The sequence below is a fragment of the Morone saxatilis genome, unplaced genomic scaffold (genome assembly GCF_004916995.1).
Source record: "Morone saxatilis isolate NCDOM2014 unplaced genomic scaffold, NCSU_SB_2.0 Contig24, whole genome shotgun sequence".
NCBI classification, from domain to species: Eukaryota; Metazoa; Chordata; class Actinopteri; family Moronidae; genus Morone; species Morone saxatilis.
Window position 1 is genome coordinate 26,206,104 of NW_023339807.1, and position 18,639 is coordinate 26,224,742.

Sequence of the window (18,639 nt, forward strand, 5' to 3'; positions counted from 1 at the left end):
GGGTATATCAGGCAGACAGTGAACATTTTGTTCTCAGAGTTGATGTGTTAGAAGCAAGAAAAATGGCAGCGCAAGAGTTTGAACGACTTTGACAAAGGTCACATTGTGATGGACGACTGGTCAGGAACATCTCCAAAACTTGAGAAGCTCTTGATGGGAAGGGTTCCCGGACTGCAGAGCTCACAGTACCTATCAAAGGGGTGCGTCAACGGAAGGTAACAGACACCAGGAGACAGAGGTACAATGGGGGCGTCGAGAGCTCCAATTTTGAATAAGCAAGTTGGCGAGTTAAGGCATGAGCCCCCGGTGGGTGATCAGATCACCAACAGACACCCAGAGCATGCTAGCTAGCTCAAACTGCTGGAAACAGTTACATCGCTAGGTATCTGATAGAAAGGCTCATGAACACAGGGTGCAGAGCAGTCTGTTGGTCTGGGACCAGTCAGGAAGTCCAGTGCTCACAGTGTTACTGCTGATTGTTGTATATTGTGTGTTTTCCGTCTCCCGTCAGGTATCCAGGGCGTGGTGGAGGCTTACCAGGCCTGCCTCCCCAAGCTGCAGCTCTACGGTCCCACCAACATCGCCCCCATCATCCAGAAGGTCGCCAACTCCGCTTCGCAGGAGGTCCACACCAAAGAGGCGATGGTGAGAGACTCTCCTGACAGACCGGGATTCCTCTCCCAGATACCCTCCATTCAACCTGCTCCAGCCTCTGATACCCCATTTCTACCAACCTAGTCAACCTATTCCAGTTCAGAGTTAGTTCAACTTGAGAACCTTCTTACATCACTGTATACGTCTCCAACGTTAGCTGTTGTTACCAAGGTTAGCTGGCTACTTAGTGAGTTGCCGGTCAGCTAACATTACCTCACAATATCTATATGCTAAACATCTAAGAAATAAATAGCTGGAAAACCCAGCCCAGAACTAGCACTAGGTTCACCTCGGTGGAAAGGGGGTAATTGTGGGCTGGTTCGAAGGTTATCTAACCAACAGCTAGCTAGCTTAAAAAACACAAAAAACAGCTAGGTGGCTTAATGTGAATTTATAATATCTATGTTGGGTTAGTAGCTCGCTAAACAGCTAACAAATACATAGCTAGCTGACCACAATCCTGTTATAATTGGTTCTTAGTTCTAGACCAGTTCCTGGCAGAGAGTTGGTTCTTTGGCTGAAGAACTGGTTCGAGAAAACCAGCCCTTAAAGTGCCTTAGTAGAAAAGAAGTATGAGGTATCTAAATCAAAACTCTTTGGGCTGATTCGTCCAGGTTGTCTTGGTGATAAACCTCCAGCACAATCACAAGGTTGTGATCCTTATTTGATCACGTGTGCTGTTTCTGCCCCGCTGATTCAGTCAGTGGTTCAGGGACGAACTCTTTTTGAGTTTGTTGTTAAAGTGGGAGAACGAGCACATACCAACACTACTGCAGCAGCTCTGCTAGAATTTATTCACGGCTGCTGTCAAACTGCCAAAGTCAAACGTTAGCAAACTAACTGTCATTAATTGTACACTCTGACAGCCAAACGCATTGCAGAAAACAGAGACATCAAATATATGAAAAAATAAAGAAAAGATAATTATGTTATTTAATTTTAATTTAATTATGTGTCATGTTTCTCTTCGGTCTAAATTGACTGAAAAACTGAATTTTTGTCTTGTTTGTATTTTATATTTATGCTTTAATAAAAGGTCATATGTGCTTTCTGTTACTGTTACACTAACAACATGATGATAAAGATAAAAAACTAAATAGGACTGATGACCGTTGTCTCCCAGCAATACTTCATCCTGCTGATCCTGACGGACGGCGTCATCACCGACATGGCTGACACGAGGGAGGCCATCGTCCAGGCCTCCCACCTCCCCATGTCCGTCATCATCGTCGGGATCGGGAATGCCGACTTCAGCGACATGCAGATGCTGGACGGCGATGACGGGATCCTGCGGTCACCCAAAGGGGAGCCTGTCCTCCGGGACATCGTCCAGTTCGTCCCCTTCCGCAACTTTAAACACGTGAGTCCATCGGATTTAAAATAACACCAGTTGGCTCCCAGTTTGACACAGATTTATTTACTCACTGCTGGAGCTTGCCTTAAGTGGCCATTAGAGGAACTGCAGGTTTTATTACTTCCATTCAGCTGACTCGTGACATTGATAGCTAAAACAGCAATAATAATTGTGTTGAAACCACTAACTTTAGCGGTATGAGCCCAAAACAGTTTTTTCTGTGATTTAATGTCAATAAACGGATCAAAATGCTGCTGAAATATCTACATCATGATGGCAATTTGTAAAAAGTCTGCATTCAGACTTTGTCCAGGAGCAAACAACCTCTAAAATGCTTGTTTTCTGAATGGAGTTCGGTTGATCAGGGCTATGCTTACATAGTAAAGTGTTTCAGACAGGATGGGTAGAAGCCAGTATGTAACATTAAAGCGTGCAAACGTATTATAGCATGAACCTGTAAATGAGAATGATACAGCCTCTTTACAGGTTTCACTTTTGTCTTAATTTCATCTTAATTTTGCTTCATGTCACTACAAGTTTGTTATTTTAATGTGTTAATATAGCACTTCTCTTTGTTGTCCAGGAGCTAAAAATCCTCTAAATACGGGCAGCAGATGGTGTGTTAATTTGAAAGATCACATCTTGATAGAACATTTTACAGTGTGTATATACAGCTTTACGTGACCCGGCAATAATTGCGGAGGGCTGTGAAGTGTGAGGAAAGCAATAAGCCAAGAAGAGAAGAGTGCTGTGAATCTGGATCGGAGCATATTGGAAGTGGAGGAGGACAAAATGAGAGGAGTGTGAAGTTATTGAAGAAATGAGTTTTCACCCTTTAAGAGGGAAGACAGAGTAGAAACCTGCCAGCTGATCTTATGTGGGAAATCTTTCATTTCTCTCAAATGAATTTTAAGTCTTTAACAAGCCTGAAAGTTACAGACTGTAAAGTACAGTGAAGATTTATCCTCCCAGTTTGGACTCTTTGTACAGGCACTGGTTGTATTTTCCCCCCGGGTTTAATCTGCGTGATGAATGAGAGTTTCTGTCTTTGGCTGTTTTCATCTGACAGCAGCTCTGACTGACGCTCCTTAAGACAATTACAGTTCCTCCCAAAAGGAAGGACCAGAGAACCACTCCTACCATACAGAATAAAAATATATATGCTGTATAACCCTCCATACATTATGTATGTGTGTTATTTGAGGGGCTAATTCCTTGTATTATTCATTTTTTGCCAATTAGCTTCTAGTTGTGTACATTCCTGCATCCATCTTCTAATGATGCAGTTTGATTTCCCTTCAGACCGCCACTGATTTCAGGTTTCTGCTAAAATAAACTTGCTGCAGACACAAAATCCATTACAGTCAGAGTTGTCACATGAGCGTCCTGTCTCATTAGGCGTCTCTGGGGAGCTCCCCCAAGAAACATACCATCAAGGGCTTTTCTTTCTTTTTACGTTCCCGGCCTATAGGGACGATAAGCTGGCAGACTTTTCTGTGCGATATACAACAAGAAGGAAGACGCCGTGGTCGGAGCTGTGTGTTTGTTACGTTGTGGGTTTAACGATAATAACGGAGTAAGGAGATGTGTGAATTTGGACTATGTGGACGAAGGGAGCTAAGAGGAGGAATATGGTGTGTAAACGAAATATTTCAGGAGAAATACAACGGTGCAAAGCAAACAGTCTAATGTGAAATACATAAAGTACGTCACTCAGAATCCCAAAGTCGTTCTTAGTTCCTGCAGTGTGATCCTCCAACTGTTCTTCTATTCTTCTAATAATGTATTATTAATTTAATATATCTTTTTAAAAATTGTTCTAACTCAAATGGATGGTGGAGTCCGCCACATCCATTATACCAACGACGGTTCAGAGGATTTGATGAACGATTTTGTTGTATACAGCTTATTAAACACTGATATAAAACCTATATTAGGCTGCAGATAAAAAAACGTAATTTGATCTGAGACAGAGTGTGGGATACTCCTAATGGTTTTCACCTTGAGTTACTCTTGAGTGTAACACAAGTCTTACTACAGTGGTATGAACCCAACTAAACTAAACTAAACTAAACTAAACTAAATTGTTATATATACATATAAATACATATATTCTTGGTGTTAAAGTCGAGATAATGTCGCTGCAACAGTAAGTTTTCAGTTGAAATGTCCGACTGGGAACATGGCAATTACAGTTTTCCACTTTAAATGGAACGCATCATAATTTCAGTAAAAATCTCTGCGACAGAGTACATGGACCACTATGACAAATCATCATAGCAGTTATCTGTTCACGTTCTGTTGATGAACCATCCATGAACTCTAACTCTGTCCATATCTTGCACATTGCTCCTTTAAACACTCAACTCAAAAAAAAAAATCTCAACTCTGATTTGATTTTCATGGCATACAGTAATGAACTGAAACCAACGGCTGCCTAGAAGTAAGGAAGTCAATCTAAAACCTGATGGATGATGGGAAAATGTTAAGCATGAATGGTAAATTGGCTGTAGCCACCATAATGGGCCTTTAAATAGGAAACTGGAACCAGCACTTGTCTTATAAGAGATGATCTGATATGTTTGTAAGTTTATGAACCTCATGTACAGTATGATTGATGTTTCCTCTGTCTCTCCTTCAGGCGTCTCCAGCTGCTCTGGCTAAGAGTGTGTTAGCCGAGGTGCCCAACCAGGTGGTTGACTACTACAACAGCAAGGGCATTAAGCCCAAAGTGCCCAGCGAGTACCAGTCTTCCAGGCAGTTCGGCCCCTGAGCACCGCCGCCACAGCTCCCCCTGGACAGCACAACCTCTACTGGACTGAGAAACATGTTTACTGTATTTTGTTCTTTGTTGATGCGGATGTTAAAGGTGCTACATGCAGCATTTCACCATGAAGAATCGGTTCATTTCAGATTCGACTCACACAGCCAACAAAAAACCTCTTCACTGCATTTTACAGGTTGGACTTACAGGAACATTAACTGGATTTCTTTATGGCAGGTAGAGGGCGTTTCATTTCCTGTCATCATCTTTTAAAAAAGGGCAGAGTAGTGGGTGAAGGTGCTGGTTGAAGTGCTTATTAGGAAGTTCTGAAAGGCGAAACATGGGCCACATCAGATACCTTTGTATCATATGATGCATGTTGCAGACACTGGATATGCAATAACAGACAGAACAAGGAGTCAAAGCACAGTAGCTGAGATGTGCCAATCCAAAGAGCAATGTAATATAATGGCTGCTTTCCGGGAGCAGACACACAGCGTATCCGGATGCAATGCAGTTTATCAACCTACAGTGATGAGAGTCTTGATGCTGCCAGTATGTGGGCAATGTGTTCACCCTTTAGTGCTCCCTAACAGCAGCACAGCAGTCGCTCTCATAAGTGAATCACACTAGACAATTTGTTCATCACATTGTTTTTCAGACCTGAGTATGGGGGATAATCTTAATGGACATAACAAGTGTGTACCTTCATGTAACATGGAAGTTACTAGAATAGATTTAATTTCTAACTTGTACATATCCATCACGTTCTTATTCCCACTATAAAACCAGGGTTTACACTTGTTATTAGTAGCCATTAATAGCTTGTTTTGTAGTGTTAGCTATGTAGCATTACTTTGATATACATAAGAATGATAGATAACGTTTGTGTTTCTTTCATTCGTGTTGGTGTTTACAATAAAAGCAGGGTCACATCAGCATTTATTGGCCACAACATTTCAGACCAAAATCAGCTCATCAATTTCAGTGATTACAGCGGCAAAGTAAAGACACATGTGTTGACAGGGAACAGCTGAACAGAGGAAGCTATCATATTAGCTGTGTGGCACCATCCATTTTTACATAATCATCCTTCGCCAAAGTATAAACTGACAAACAATGGCACAATCTCTTGGATGAACTGTAATAAGTTTTTGACTAATTAGCAACCAAACCAGCTATTGTGCTAATCAGTGGTTAGCTCGCAAATCAACTAAACTGCTGAGCTATTTTGTAAGCTCACCAGCCACAGTAGCTCGCCAACTATCCCTGCAAGTAGTCACAACATCAACAAGGTTCAGGCAACATTTCACGTGGACACGCAAATGAATGTTGTGGTGCTACTAACACCCACAGCCACCATTTTGAGTCCAGTAAAAGGAAGGCTCATAATCTTTTGCTACCTTTACATTTTACGTTACATAGATGCATCATAGCAAGGATTATGGGAAATAAGTTAGTAGCTGGTTCCATGTATAAAAATGATAAATGTAGCACCTTTGGTGTTCGTCGTGCATGCAAGGCCTACAGGGGATGAGCTGACTGTAACGTTCAGACGGGTTGTTACTGGATAAGAAAAGCACATAAACACACACCTATCCAAACGCTGCTTCCCTGCAGACAGCATGACAGGTGGGGAAACAGTCGATGAAGGAATGTATGAACCCACTTCCTCCCCCCTCCCGGTTTGTTTTTATAAGAGTTTATCGAGATTTTGCTAAATTTCGTAAGGTTCGTATGTTGTAAAGCATTTTGGATGTCTGCCAGATGAACAAGCAAGCTGCCTTCACAGACATCTGCATCCTTTACTGTTTTTTTCTAAAGGCGAGGCAGATGCATGAACTGTTTTGCATGCAAATCTCCATGTAGGACTCCTCGGTCCTTGTGGTTTCTGTTTCCTGGTAGTGAATAATATGAGTAATAATGATGTTTACAATGTGCCCGATGATGGGACTGTTCTACTCTCAAGCATGTTCACATGTAAATGAAAATGTGTGAGTAGATATAAAAGCACAACTTGAGTATCTATGGAGAGTTTACTAGATTATGGTGATAGATTTTGGTCTTTGTGCCACAACACCTGCCCATCTCTCTTTCTGTCTTTGTTCCAATTTTAACAGTAAAAGAAAACCCAGTGAAACAAACAAAAGTGAATTCATTCTTCAATCACATCTGGCATCTGGGCCTGGTAACATTTTTCAGTCTACCTTGTTTTTTAAGGGAATTAGTGATTACCTAAACAAGTTCTGGGCTTGCCCTCGGGCCTCCTTCTGGTAGGACATGCTGGGCAAAAGAAACTCCACAGGGAGGTGTCCAGGAAGCATCCGATGCCCAAATCACCTAAACTGGCACCTATCCTCTCCAAGATGTCAAAGCTTCTCATCCTGTCTTTTTCCTGTCAATATAAACTAGCTTAAGTCTTGAGATCAAACTTCATGATCCATTCATCCATTTTCCGCCACTATACAGGTCCTGGTCTCCATGGTACCAGGGAAGCAAGGTAGTCCAGAGGTCTTCCCCTGTTACATCCTCTTCCTGGAGGACCCACATGTATTCCAAGGTCAGATGAGACTATTAGTAATACCTCAAACTAGTTCTGGGTCTTCCCAGTTAGACGTGGCCAGATAACCTCCACAGGGAGGCATACATCTGATCAGATGCTGGAACCACCTCAACTGGCTATTTTCATCATGAATTTGAAAGTCCTTTTGGATGTCTGAGCTCTTCATCCTGCCTCTGAGCCCAGACACTGAACAACACTTATTCCAGCCGCTTGTATCTGTTGTCTCTTTTAGTTATTACCCAAAACTCATGACCACAGCTGAGGGTTGGAATGTGTAGATCAGCTCACTCTTCGCCATGACAGGTCGGATCAACATCCACATTAGAGATGATGCTGCACCAATCTTTCAGTCAACCTTGTAGTTCATCCATCCATTTATTTCCCACTTACATAGATCATGGTCATGGTAGCACCAGGTTATGCAAAGTAGTCCTCCCCAACCACACTGAACTTAACTATACTTGAACTCCTTCACTTGGGGCAGTGGCTCGCTCCAACCTAAGGGACCAAACCACCGAGCTTCATGATACTACCCCAAACATGGCTTGATCCAAGCTGTGGTACACCAGGAAGGAAAATGAGTGTTGGGTACAGTTGTCGTCTCATGATACCTTCAAGTCCAACCAGTCCAACCTTTTTGCTTCATGTTGAATTACTCTTAAATTCCTGAGTCTACCCAATAAAGTTTTCACTTCATGGGGTCGTCAAACTTATCCCTACACAAGAATATTGACACTATTGAATCTGTTGCAACGCTGCAACCCTTGGTGTACGTTCAATGGTAACATTCTTCTTCAATAAATTCAAAGTTTTGCGTTTTTTTTGCTATGGTATTCCACGCCTGGCAACTATGGTATGGTTAGGTTGGGGACAATGTGAGAGAAAGTTGTTGCAGCATATCAACTAAAGTTAGGGTATGGTTGGGGGTTGGCATCTTGGCACTTGGATAAGGTTAGGGATACATCAAATGCCACACTTTTATAATTTATTTATTATTATTGGCATTGCTACATAAAGGACACACTACCTCTGACATAGTGATCTCAGTGGCTAACCTATGCTTATTGTGCATGCAGTATCATGAGACAAACAAGTATTTTGTCTATATTTCAAGTAAATTTCCCGTATTTTTCTATAATCACTCCTTAAAACAAAGTGAAATTCTCACCCATAAAAATGACATTTCATGAACCTTAAAGATACATTTTTACATACATTGAATATTTCATACCTATAACATTTCCATATTATTACCAACGAGTCAGTTTGAGCTCAGTCATTACAGGTGATGCACCAACCGCTGTGTGATTGTGTTTGTTCTGTTGAACAAAGACAGAAGGTGAAGATGGAGGACGGGTGTTGGGACACACGACATATCATTGTGTTAACATGCAGTATTGTGTGCAAAACAATGACAAACTGACTTATGATAATAAAAGTTTTATTAGTAACCTCTGACTGACGGTGTATTATGAGACTTTGGTATCAGATAAATGGTTTAACGCAGCAGTTGATTTGTCTTCTTCTGTTAATATCTGCTCAATAACCAGAGGGAACAATCAAATTACTTGATCTTCATGAGCAGAAGGATTTTTCCCATTAATTGTATAATCAGTTTAATATTTTTAAAGCACATTTTAACTTAAAGATATTCTGCTTACAGGAAGGAGGTTGTGGTTTGAATGAATTGAAAATAACCATTTTATTTTTTTCCATTAGAGATTTCCAAACATGAACGTGTGGAACTGTGTGTTTGCTGTTTAACCCTGCAAGAGTAAAGGAGAAAATGAAGGAGGAAGTCCCAGCTGTCCCAACATCCTCGCTGTGGTTCCCAAACAGCAGCAGCGGTAATTAAACCGCTCGCTGTTTGTTCGGAGGCGTGACGGGTTCAAGAAGAGGAGGAGACGGATGAAAGGAGGCCATTAATTCTGTCAACGGGACAAAAGATTCACAGTAAAACACCACCTACTCGACATAAAGCTGCAATACAAGACGAGTGAACACAACACGATGGGTTTGTGAGACACGAAGCTGCTTAGTGAGACTCAACATCTCAGTCTGAACACAGGACCGACTTTTTCCTGAATAACTGAGTGTAGTTTAATAAATCAGTACATTTTACAGCACAGGACAGTGGTAAAAACTACAGGTTTACTGTGAAATGCATTTGAATGGTGATGCATTCACTTTTTTTAAAGCTGTGGTGAAATGAAATATTTTAGGCTGCAACAATTCCAAAAAACCTCCTGTGAAATCCTGGAGGGACTGATTGATTTCTCCTCATCAATTTCTTTCTCTTATCTGACTTCTGGCCTATTCTCCATTTGACTTTTCTCCCACTGATATAAATGTCTCCAGGTGTAAGTAGCTGCAGCAGAGCTCTCCTCTCAGTCAACTGCAAAGTTTATTCCATTCAACCAAACCTGCACTGAAAGACTTCCAGATGACAATCAGCCAAAGTTTCAGCACATTAAAAACCTAATGAAGCTGCAGTCTGTGAGCCTTAACACTGACAGTCAATATAACCAATGTCTTTCAGCCAATTAACTGCAGAGGAGAATCTGATGAGTGGACTTCCTGTCAGTCAGTCTGACTGTTGGTTCATTATTGAGGTTGAAATCTGATATTTCAGATGATTATTTCTTTCCGGAAGCTCTGATGAAGCTCCATTAACTGCTTTCTCTTCTTCTGCTGTCGCTTACGAAGAGGAAACTATTTAAAAAATGGACCAGAAGAAAGTTAATTAAAAGTTTAGCCTTCAGAGAGCAGGAAGGTAATTTGTTGGTATCATGGGAATTTAAGGAAGTGTAGTTTTGGAGATTTTCCTACAGGTGCAGGTGAGAAGATCAGAGAAGAAAGTCACCAAAACCCTGTTTTAGAATACTCTGATTTTCTGACACCATTCATGTTACAAAGTCACCTCCTACCTGTCATTTAAACCCCGTGAGGAGAGACGTCCCCTGTGTTTTAAATTGGATTTGTCAACTTTATCAGCTCAGTGTGAAATTTGACTTGTGTGAAAATGAATGAAGTAAAAGACCCCCTACAGCCCACTACAGCCCACTACAGGACCCCTGTTGTTTGAAAGCCACTGCTATAGAGCACTGGTTCTCAAACAACGATACATGTACTGCTGGTGGTACACGGAGGAAGTATTTTTTTGTTAAATGAAATAAATTAATTGAAAAATTCTATCAAAATACTAGACAAACATTATATTTTACTTCAATATTTAGTTTCAGTATCAACGTGCTACATAGTCATGTTCATATACGTAGCACGCTCATACAGCCATGATTAGTTAGGAGCTAAAATGTGTTGGTAAGCCAGTGGGCGGAGGTCAGATGAACACACTGCAGTCATGGCTCCACCAGGAACTATTGGGAACAGAAGAGTGGACCAGGAGGACCCCTTTTCGAACAAATTAGCTCTGGTTCTTCAAAGTCAAAGTCAAAGTCAGCTTTAATGTCAATTCTTCACATGCACCAGACATACAAGGAATCGAATATATAATATAAATAAATATAATAAATATAATAAAGACTCATTATAAATATAATAAATATAAAATATCAGTCAACTGCACACATGTGAACTCAATCTGCCCTGAATCAGTGCTCCTATAAAGAGGAGGAGAAACCCCTTCTGTGTTTGCTCTGCCACCACCAAGACCTGTGTTCACTTCTTCTTCAGCATGCAACTGTGGCGTTTTCGCCATGATGTCGTGACTCAGCAGAAACTCTTCACTCTGATTGGCTCGAAGTCATAGAGCTGATTAATGTCGAGACCTTCGGCTGCTGTTTCTCTGAAAACGTCCCTCTCTGACCCGCAGAATTCTTTATTAAAACTGCTTAATTAAAGCAGGTTCAGCAGGTCTTTAATTACCTCAGCTGACTGGCACAGGCTAACAAGGAGGTTAATGAGGAGCAGCCAATAGGAAGCCAGTGTTCAGCTCTGTGTTATAAACAGAAGGAGCTCCACCCAAAATAAGTTGCCTTTAACGACATTAAACCGAGCTCTGACACTGATGGTCATAACCACGTTTCCATGATAATGTAATAATAAAATAAGAGCCAACATCAGCTGAGACAAGTGGTGTGGTCACACCAAAGTGCACTGTGATGCAGTAAATCACCTGAAGTATGTGGACAAACCTGCTGTTCCTGTCAAACAAATGAAGTTTTAGAACTAGGTTTGGGAACAAAGACCACATGCAGCACTCATCTCATTTCCGCTCAAACTTACTTAAGCACACCTTATCCGTTCGCTCCCTCCTTGACTCATTATCCACATCCCTCCCCCCAAACTCTTTCTTTTCATCTCCGCCTCTTATCCAAATACAGGAACCACTGGGGCTCTGTACAAGAGACAGCTCCTCCACTCAGTCTCACAACCCACTCTGTTCACTCTTACATCGCGCCGAATCCCTCCATCCATCCATCCATCCATTCATCAACAAACCTTCATCCCTCATCCCTCAATCCCTTCCCCTCATCCCTCAGTATACCACATCGGTTNNTCATTATGTGCAATAAACTTTTCTTACTTCATACATTTGATGGCGTGGTCGTTGTAAGTGAATAGACCTTTTTCACAGCAGCTATTTTGACATAAAATATAACATCAATTATACTTATTAATGCAAAACTCATTTTAAATTAAATTTGATCACATAGCTGAATTCAATTCATAATTTTAGTATTTTGATAATGTGTTTTTTTTTTATCTTAGTTTAACAACGTATGCCAAAAAAACCCTCAATTTCTTTGTAATTTTTATATTAAAATTAGTGCTGGGCAACGATTCAAATTTATTTAATCGCAGTTACGCAAAATTCAATAATGAATTCACAATACAATAACTTTATTCCCTGTCGTCAACCTGTCCTCTGTTAGCATCAGATGCTGCATTCAGTCCTCGTCTGGACCTGCTGTTCACTGGGAGCTCCCAGTCCGACAGAGTCCACTAATGGATCCACTACAGCTGCTGGACTGGGGGGACCGTTGCAGCACAGCGCTATTGGCTACTGCGACAAGTACCAAGTACCTCCCCTAACTGCCTGTTTTTATAGGAAATATGTAAATATGAGGTTTCTCCTGGACCACACAAGCTTTTTTTTGAAAAATCTAACCGGAGGTTGCATATTGTAGTATTGCTAACACGACTGCAAACAGCAATTGGTTGAATTTTGCATTAATTTGTTGTAGTTCACAACTTCCCTGGAGGGGGACGACGTTACACGCTGTCGATACATTTGGCCAGTATTTTACATTTTCGAATATTTTCAAAAAATTGGATTAAGTAAAGGCTTGTGTGTGTGTTTGTGTGGTGTGGTGTTGTGTGTGCTGCTTAAGCGTGTTGGCTGGCCAGCGGCTGACCTCTGTATCAGGATGAGAGCCGGAAGCTGAGTGACGGCTCGCTGCTCCAGCAAGCAGGAAACTCATTATCATATCCAACTAAAACACTTGCTGCCAACAGAGAGGCTGAGCGATCCCTCTGTGCGAACCGTTTTTTCTCCAGATGGCACTGAAATCATCATTAATGTCAGAGAAATATTTACATAATTAAATCAGTTTGTATATTTGTACAGCAGGCAGCAATGAAAGCCTGAAAAATAAACACAAAGAGGAAAAGAAAACATTTCTGGGTTTAAAAAAAAAATAAATAAATTTTCAAAAAGATATTAATGAAAAAAGCTCCACATGAGGAAGAGAAAGTAATGCTGAAATTCATCTTCTCAGGCTCTGGAAAGAAAAAATGAGTGATTTATTTTAATGAATTGAATTCGACCCAGAAACAGAAAGTTATTCAGACTTCAGGTGGTTTTATTCCCCTGTAAAGTATAAAATTTTTAATATGTATAAAATAAAAACCTCTAAAACAATTCACAGCTTGGAGGGCGAATCTGAATATTTCTGCCAGGTTATAGATTTAAAGGCTTTGTTTGGAAAATGGAAGACAACCAAAACAGCTCTGTTTCTGACTACATTCATAAATAAATAAATAAATAAATAAATAAAATAAAACAAATAAAAAATGGAAAACTATCCATTTTCCATTATGTGCGTTTTGCGAATTAAAACAACCTGCTTTTCTTGTTAAATATAAACCATTCTGTTTAAAATAAATTCTGTCTTTTTTCCTAAGAAATTAAAGGCCACCACCCTGCTGGTTCATCAAATCAAATGTTAATAAAACCTTTAGTGCAGTTTTCTTTATAAACAAACCCATTATTGAAGGTTATTTTATTGTCATGTACAACAACAAGGTTTCAGAATGAACCGATAAGTTCTCTTTTCTGATACTTTTTTTTTTAATAAAAGCTTAAAACACTGGGCTGAAGTCAGACTTTAAAAAACTCATTTTCCAGCTCCCTCTCCTCCTCCTCTTCCTCCTTTCCTCCCTTACCCCCTCTGAGCGCTGGGGGGGGGGGGGGGGGGGTTTGGGGGTGCTGCTGCAGAGCTTTACTGTAATCTCCATTTTGTTATTGACCAGGCATCTGAGGGCAGATTACAGCGGCGCTCTGTCTCTGATCGGCTTTGTTCAGGTGGTCTGAGGCCGCAGGTGCTTCGTCCTGATAAAGAAAACATGAGGAAATCCTCAGCAGCAGCAGCAGCAGCGGAGGATTTCCTCACATACCTGAACAGCCCTTCAGCCTCGGAGTGTGAGCGAGCTGCCCCCCTCTGCACATAGAAACAGCTCCTTCCAAGGTTTCTCTGTTGATTATAAAAACTAGTTTGTGAGCTGTAGTAAACAGGTGCTTAATGAAAACATACTGAGGAATAATATATTTCATTTCTGACTGACTCATATTTACAGTTTCCTGTACACACCAGCATTGACAGCAGCCAATAGCAGTTAGTATTTTGCTAACAAAAGCTTGCAGATGTAACTTGTTAGCTACGATTGACGTAGATTAGCTAGCTAGTTACCTAGCTACAGAGCAAAACACTTGCTAACCAGTTGGCTAATGTAGTTATAGATGTCAGTCTGCAGTAATGAGGCTGTAATTTGTCCTCCTGTTGTGGGAGGCGGAAGGTGAGGGACGGCCAGAGGGTAGCAGGGTAGGTGGGTGGGGAGGAGTGCGGGGATAAGGGGGCGACACCCCATTATTTCCTGCCCTAATGGAGCCGCTCCAGGCAGGCATGGCCTCATTTTGAAGAAGGAAAAATGTGATATTTCCCTCCATCTATCTGCTGCTCAGACTCTGGGGAGGAGATCCAGAGGAGGCGAAAGGGGGGGGGTTATACATTTAAAATGCTCAAATACAAAAATAAAAACCCACCTGGCACTTTTAGTACGGTCACTTTATTCAGATTGTCTCCGCTCTCATTTCAGGCCTCTGATCCCATCTGGGTCGATATTTCTGCCCTCCAGCTGTCGCCTCGTTCTGATCAATGCATCCAGTTCATCGAGATCCCAGAGAGTCTACAGCAGCCTGTGTGTGCTTTAATGGACGCTGCTGGTTTATATTCAGTAATCTGTAGCTGCTGTATGACGACTGTCGTCACGTTAATAATAATAATAATAATAATAATACATTTAATTTAAAGAGCGCTTTTCAAGAAACTCTAAGACACTTCACGAGTTAAAAAAAAGAAAGTTAAAAAGAAAAAGGTAATAAACAACACACTAAGAAATTATAGCTTTGTCTACAACACTCAACAAGAATTAATCATTAAAATCATGTTCTGAAAAGGTGGGTTTTGATCAGTGTTATGAAGGTGGATCGATTTGTTTGGGGAGAGAGTTCCAGAGGGAGGGGGCAGCTATGGAGAAGGCTCTGTCGTGTCAGTGGAGGTTCTGTAGGACGGGGGTGATGTGGTCACGGGGGTATGGGTGAGCAGGCGAGCAGCAGAGTTCTGGATGTATTAAAGTTCATGAAGGACTCTAGAAGATGTACTATATAAGATGCTGTTGCAATAGTCAACTCTGGATGTGATGAAAGCTCCAGAAGAGGAGAGTGAGGGGCGGAGGCATGTAACGTTTTTCAGGTGGAAGAAAGCAGTTCTGGTGATTTGGTTTCACGTGGCGTTCAAAAGAGAGGTTGCTGTCGAAGATGACTCCGAGGTTGTGGATGTGACTGAGTGGAGCTGTCAACGGCGAGGCAGAAGTTGTTCGTGTTTTTTCAGATTTGTCACAGTTGAGTTTGAGGAAGTTGGCATCCATGATTTGATTTCAGTGAGGCAGTGTGTCAGTGGAGTGGGTTGTGTGGAGGAGGTGCAGTTGTTGATATTTATGAACTGTTGTCTGTTTGTGAGATATGACCTTAGCCAGGAGAGGGCAGCACTGGTGATGTTGAGAGAGGACTGAAGGCGGGAGAGAAGAATGGTGGCTGATGGTGTCAGAACCTGCAGTGAGGTCCAGGAGGATGACAATGTGAACCAGAGTCTGAGGAGAGGAGGATGTCGTTGGTGACTTTGAGGAGGGCTGTTTCAGTGCTGTGTTGTGAGCGGAAACTGGATTGAAATGGTTCAAACAGGTCATTGGAGAAGAGGTGGGCTTTGAGTTGGGAGGCAACAACACGTTCCAGTATTTTTGACGGAAAGGGACGATTGGAGATGGGCCGGCAATTGCTCATGGTGTCGGGGTTAAGACCAGGTTTTTTGAGGATGGGGGTGACAGCAGCAAGTTTGAGTGTTTGGGAGACTCATCCTGCACTCGACCAATCAAACGCTTTCTCTCTTTTGACGCCACCAGAGCGGAGTATTTCTGAGGGCTAATGTGTTACAGACATCTATAACCTCACTGTATAAAGACCTACTTTATAGCTACATTAGCTTAAAATTAGCTTCATTAGCTAGCATTTCGCTCTGTAGGTAGATGATGAGCTAGATAATCTATGTCAGTCGTTAGCTAGCTAGTTATATATGAAAACAAAACACTAGCTAACTAATGATTGATGTAAATTAGAAGAATATTTTTTATATTTTATATTGTTAAGTAGCGATAAGGTAGATAATTGTCGTTAGCTCGGTCAGCCGTGCGACTAAGCTAACTGAGCCAAACCGGGCAAGAAAACCACCTCGGTATTGGATTCCCTGTCGTTCTCTGAGGTTCGGTCCCGGGACAGTTTGTGTTCACTGGATGCTAGCCCATAGCACTTCGGTAATGTTGACTGACAGTTACTTACAGGCTAGCTAGCTGTAGTCGAACTGTCAGTGATCAGGAATAATACGTCAACAATAATCATCTCAACAGTAAGATAAGATGATCTCATATTTCACTCTGCAGACACAAAAGAAAACAAAAGGTTTCACAATCTAAATTATTCTCCAGCAAACTCAAACATATCTTTCAATTAAAAAAGCCAATTACTTTTAGTTTTTTAGTTTTTTCCCTCAGCTGTCTGCTCGGTGACTGAAGCGTGAATACCAAATGAAAGCTGACGTGAGACTGATTGTGTATTCATGAACGTGTCGTATATCATCAGTCAGAGAGACTCAGAGTCTCTTCAGTCGTCATACTGGAGAAAACCATCCAATTAAAGGTTAGTTTGTATTAATGATCACTCTACATCTGCAGTGTTTCCCCTATAATAGTGCAACAGGAACCCCCAAAAACACTTTTTAATTCCAAACCAGTGCACCTCTGTCGTTGTTTGCTGTAGCTGAAACGCTGGATGGACAACCAAATAAACTGTTTCTCCACAACTATGGTGTTGAGATAACCAGGCGAGCTCCCTAAAAGCCCACTTTCTTTCTTTCTCTCAGCTTCAGTATGTTAGCTTTTCTATGAATTTAATTAATGTACAGTTTATTAGACAAAAGCACAACTTTTACAGCCTGGTACAAAAACCTCTTTTGGTCTCCAGAGCTAATTTCCCTGTTCGGGAAACTGTTCGGAGGGTGGATTTTATACAACTCACCCTTTACATCATATTAAGGCTTAAAGTTATGCATAATTAAGGGCGTGGCAGCTTTGAGTGACATTTTCGGATTAGTTCGGCAGGATGGCGACGGCCAGAAACGACCACCCGACGGTTCAGTCTTTATTTTCAGGTGATTATACACTAATGAAAACATACCTCAGAGTATTATATTCTATTTCTGACAACTGATCCTCCTCAATATTACAGATTTTCTCCTCTTATGTTCTCTGAGAGTATGTAGCTGAGGGTTAAAATCACTGCTTTTATCTCGTTAGTTCAGTTCTGTCTTTCGTTGTCTGAGAGGAGAAAAAAAAAGCAGCAAACTTTGTGCAGCTTTAATGAGGAAAATGTGACGACACAGCTGAGCTAGCAGCGCTTTACGATCCCTGCTGACTGCTGGTTCTTGATGTTTCTGTAAATTGGAGGCTCTGCACTCTCTAACAGCCTCTTAAGCTTTTTTAAAAAATCGTTGGTGGCGGTCGCTTCGCCTCAAGTGTAACCCATAATTCACTACTCTGCAGCTTGGATGCTGTGTTTCTGCAGGAGATAATCAGTGGTGGAAGGTCCGCCACATACATCTGACAGCGTTAGTTCACAAATTAGATTTTTTACATACAGTCTATAAACATTTATTTATTTAACTATCCGACAGGACAGCTGGTTAACCCCCTTAAAGCATCATCAGTTCATCAACAGTTGACTCTCTGCTGCAGAAACCATGAATGCTCTAAAGCTTCAGTCTTTAACGTCCTCACTTTGTGCACTTTCTGTGATGCGTTTTGGCGCCAGCTGATTGGTGGAGAGGAGCAGCTAAAAAGGGAAACGAATCATGTCAAGATACTGACAGACACTGTGTCACAAGCAAACAATACCAAGGAGACCTGTCCTCCTAGTAAAACTCTTTAGACTTTAATCAACTTTAAACACTCATCTGTGTTTAATATCTACGTTGAACATTTATGTACGTTGAGTTGAGCTCAGCAAGACTCATACAGCTGTCATAATGTTCTTATAATGTGAGAAACAAACTGAATTCGGCTGTGTTATTATAGAGGCAAACTCCTGATAACTGTGTAAACAGCGAGGGTCAGTCTCATCCATTGTGGTTGTCAGTACGGGGGTCCTGGGGTTTAATCTTGGGCCCATCAGAAAGATGGAGACATAAATGAAGTTGAGAAGATTAAAGCCGATTTTTAAAAAACAACAACATAACAATCAAAGTCTGACATCTCAACTGTTTCTGCCAATGTCACAATATGCGAAATTTAGTAGTTGATACCGAAACCAGTGAATCTTGATACCACAAAAAATCTCCCAAGCAAGTTTTTTGTATTTTTTTAGTCTCATTTGATGTCTACGTCCTGATGGATATTTACATTTTTCTTAGTAATACTGGTCAATAACTTGTCAATGGGACAATCAGTTACTAAATG

The 18,639-nt window shown here is 41.2% G+C and overlaps 2 protein-coding genes across 2 annotated transcripts in view; both read left to right on the plus strand.

Moving 5' to 3' along the window:
* The window catches only part of LOC118336549 (copine-4-like), a 32,593-nt gene extending 27,016 nt beyond the window's left edge, over positions 1-5,577 (plus strand). Inside the window, exons 9-11 of the mRNA XM_035673217.1 lie at positions 512-645; positions 1,778-2,014; positions 4,650-5,577. Of these exons, the coding sequence (XP_035529110.1) occupies positions 512-645; positions 1,778-2,014; positions 4,650-4,781 (503 nt within the window). The 3' untranslated portion in view covers positions 4,782-5,577. The remainder of the gene's footprint in view (positions 1-511; positions 646-1,777; positions 2,015-4,649) is intronic.
* The window catches only part of LOC118336472, a 744,338-nt gene that overhangs the window by 292,262 nt on the left and 433,437 nt on the right, over positions 1-18,639 (plus strand). The window lies entirely within an intron of this gene.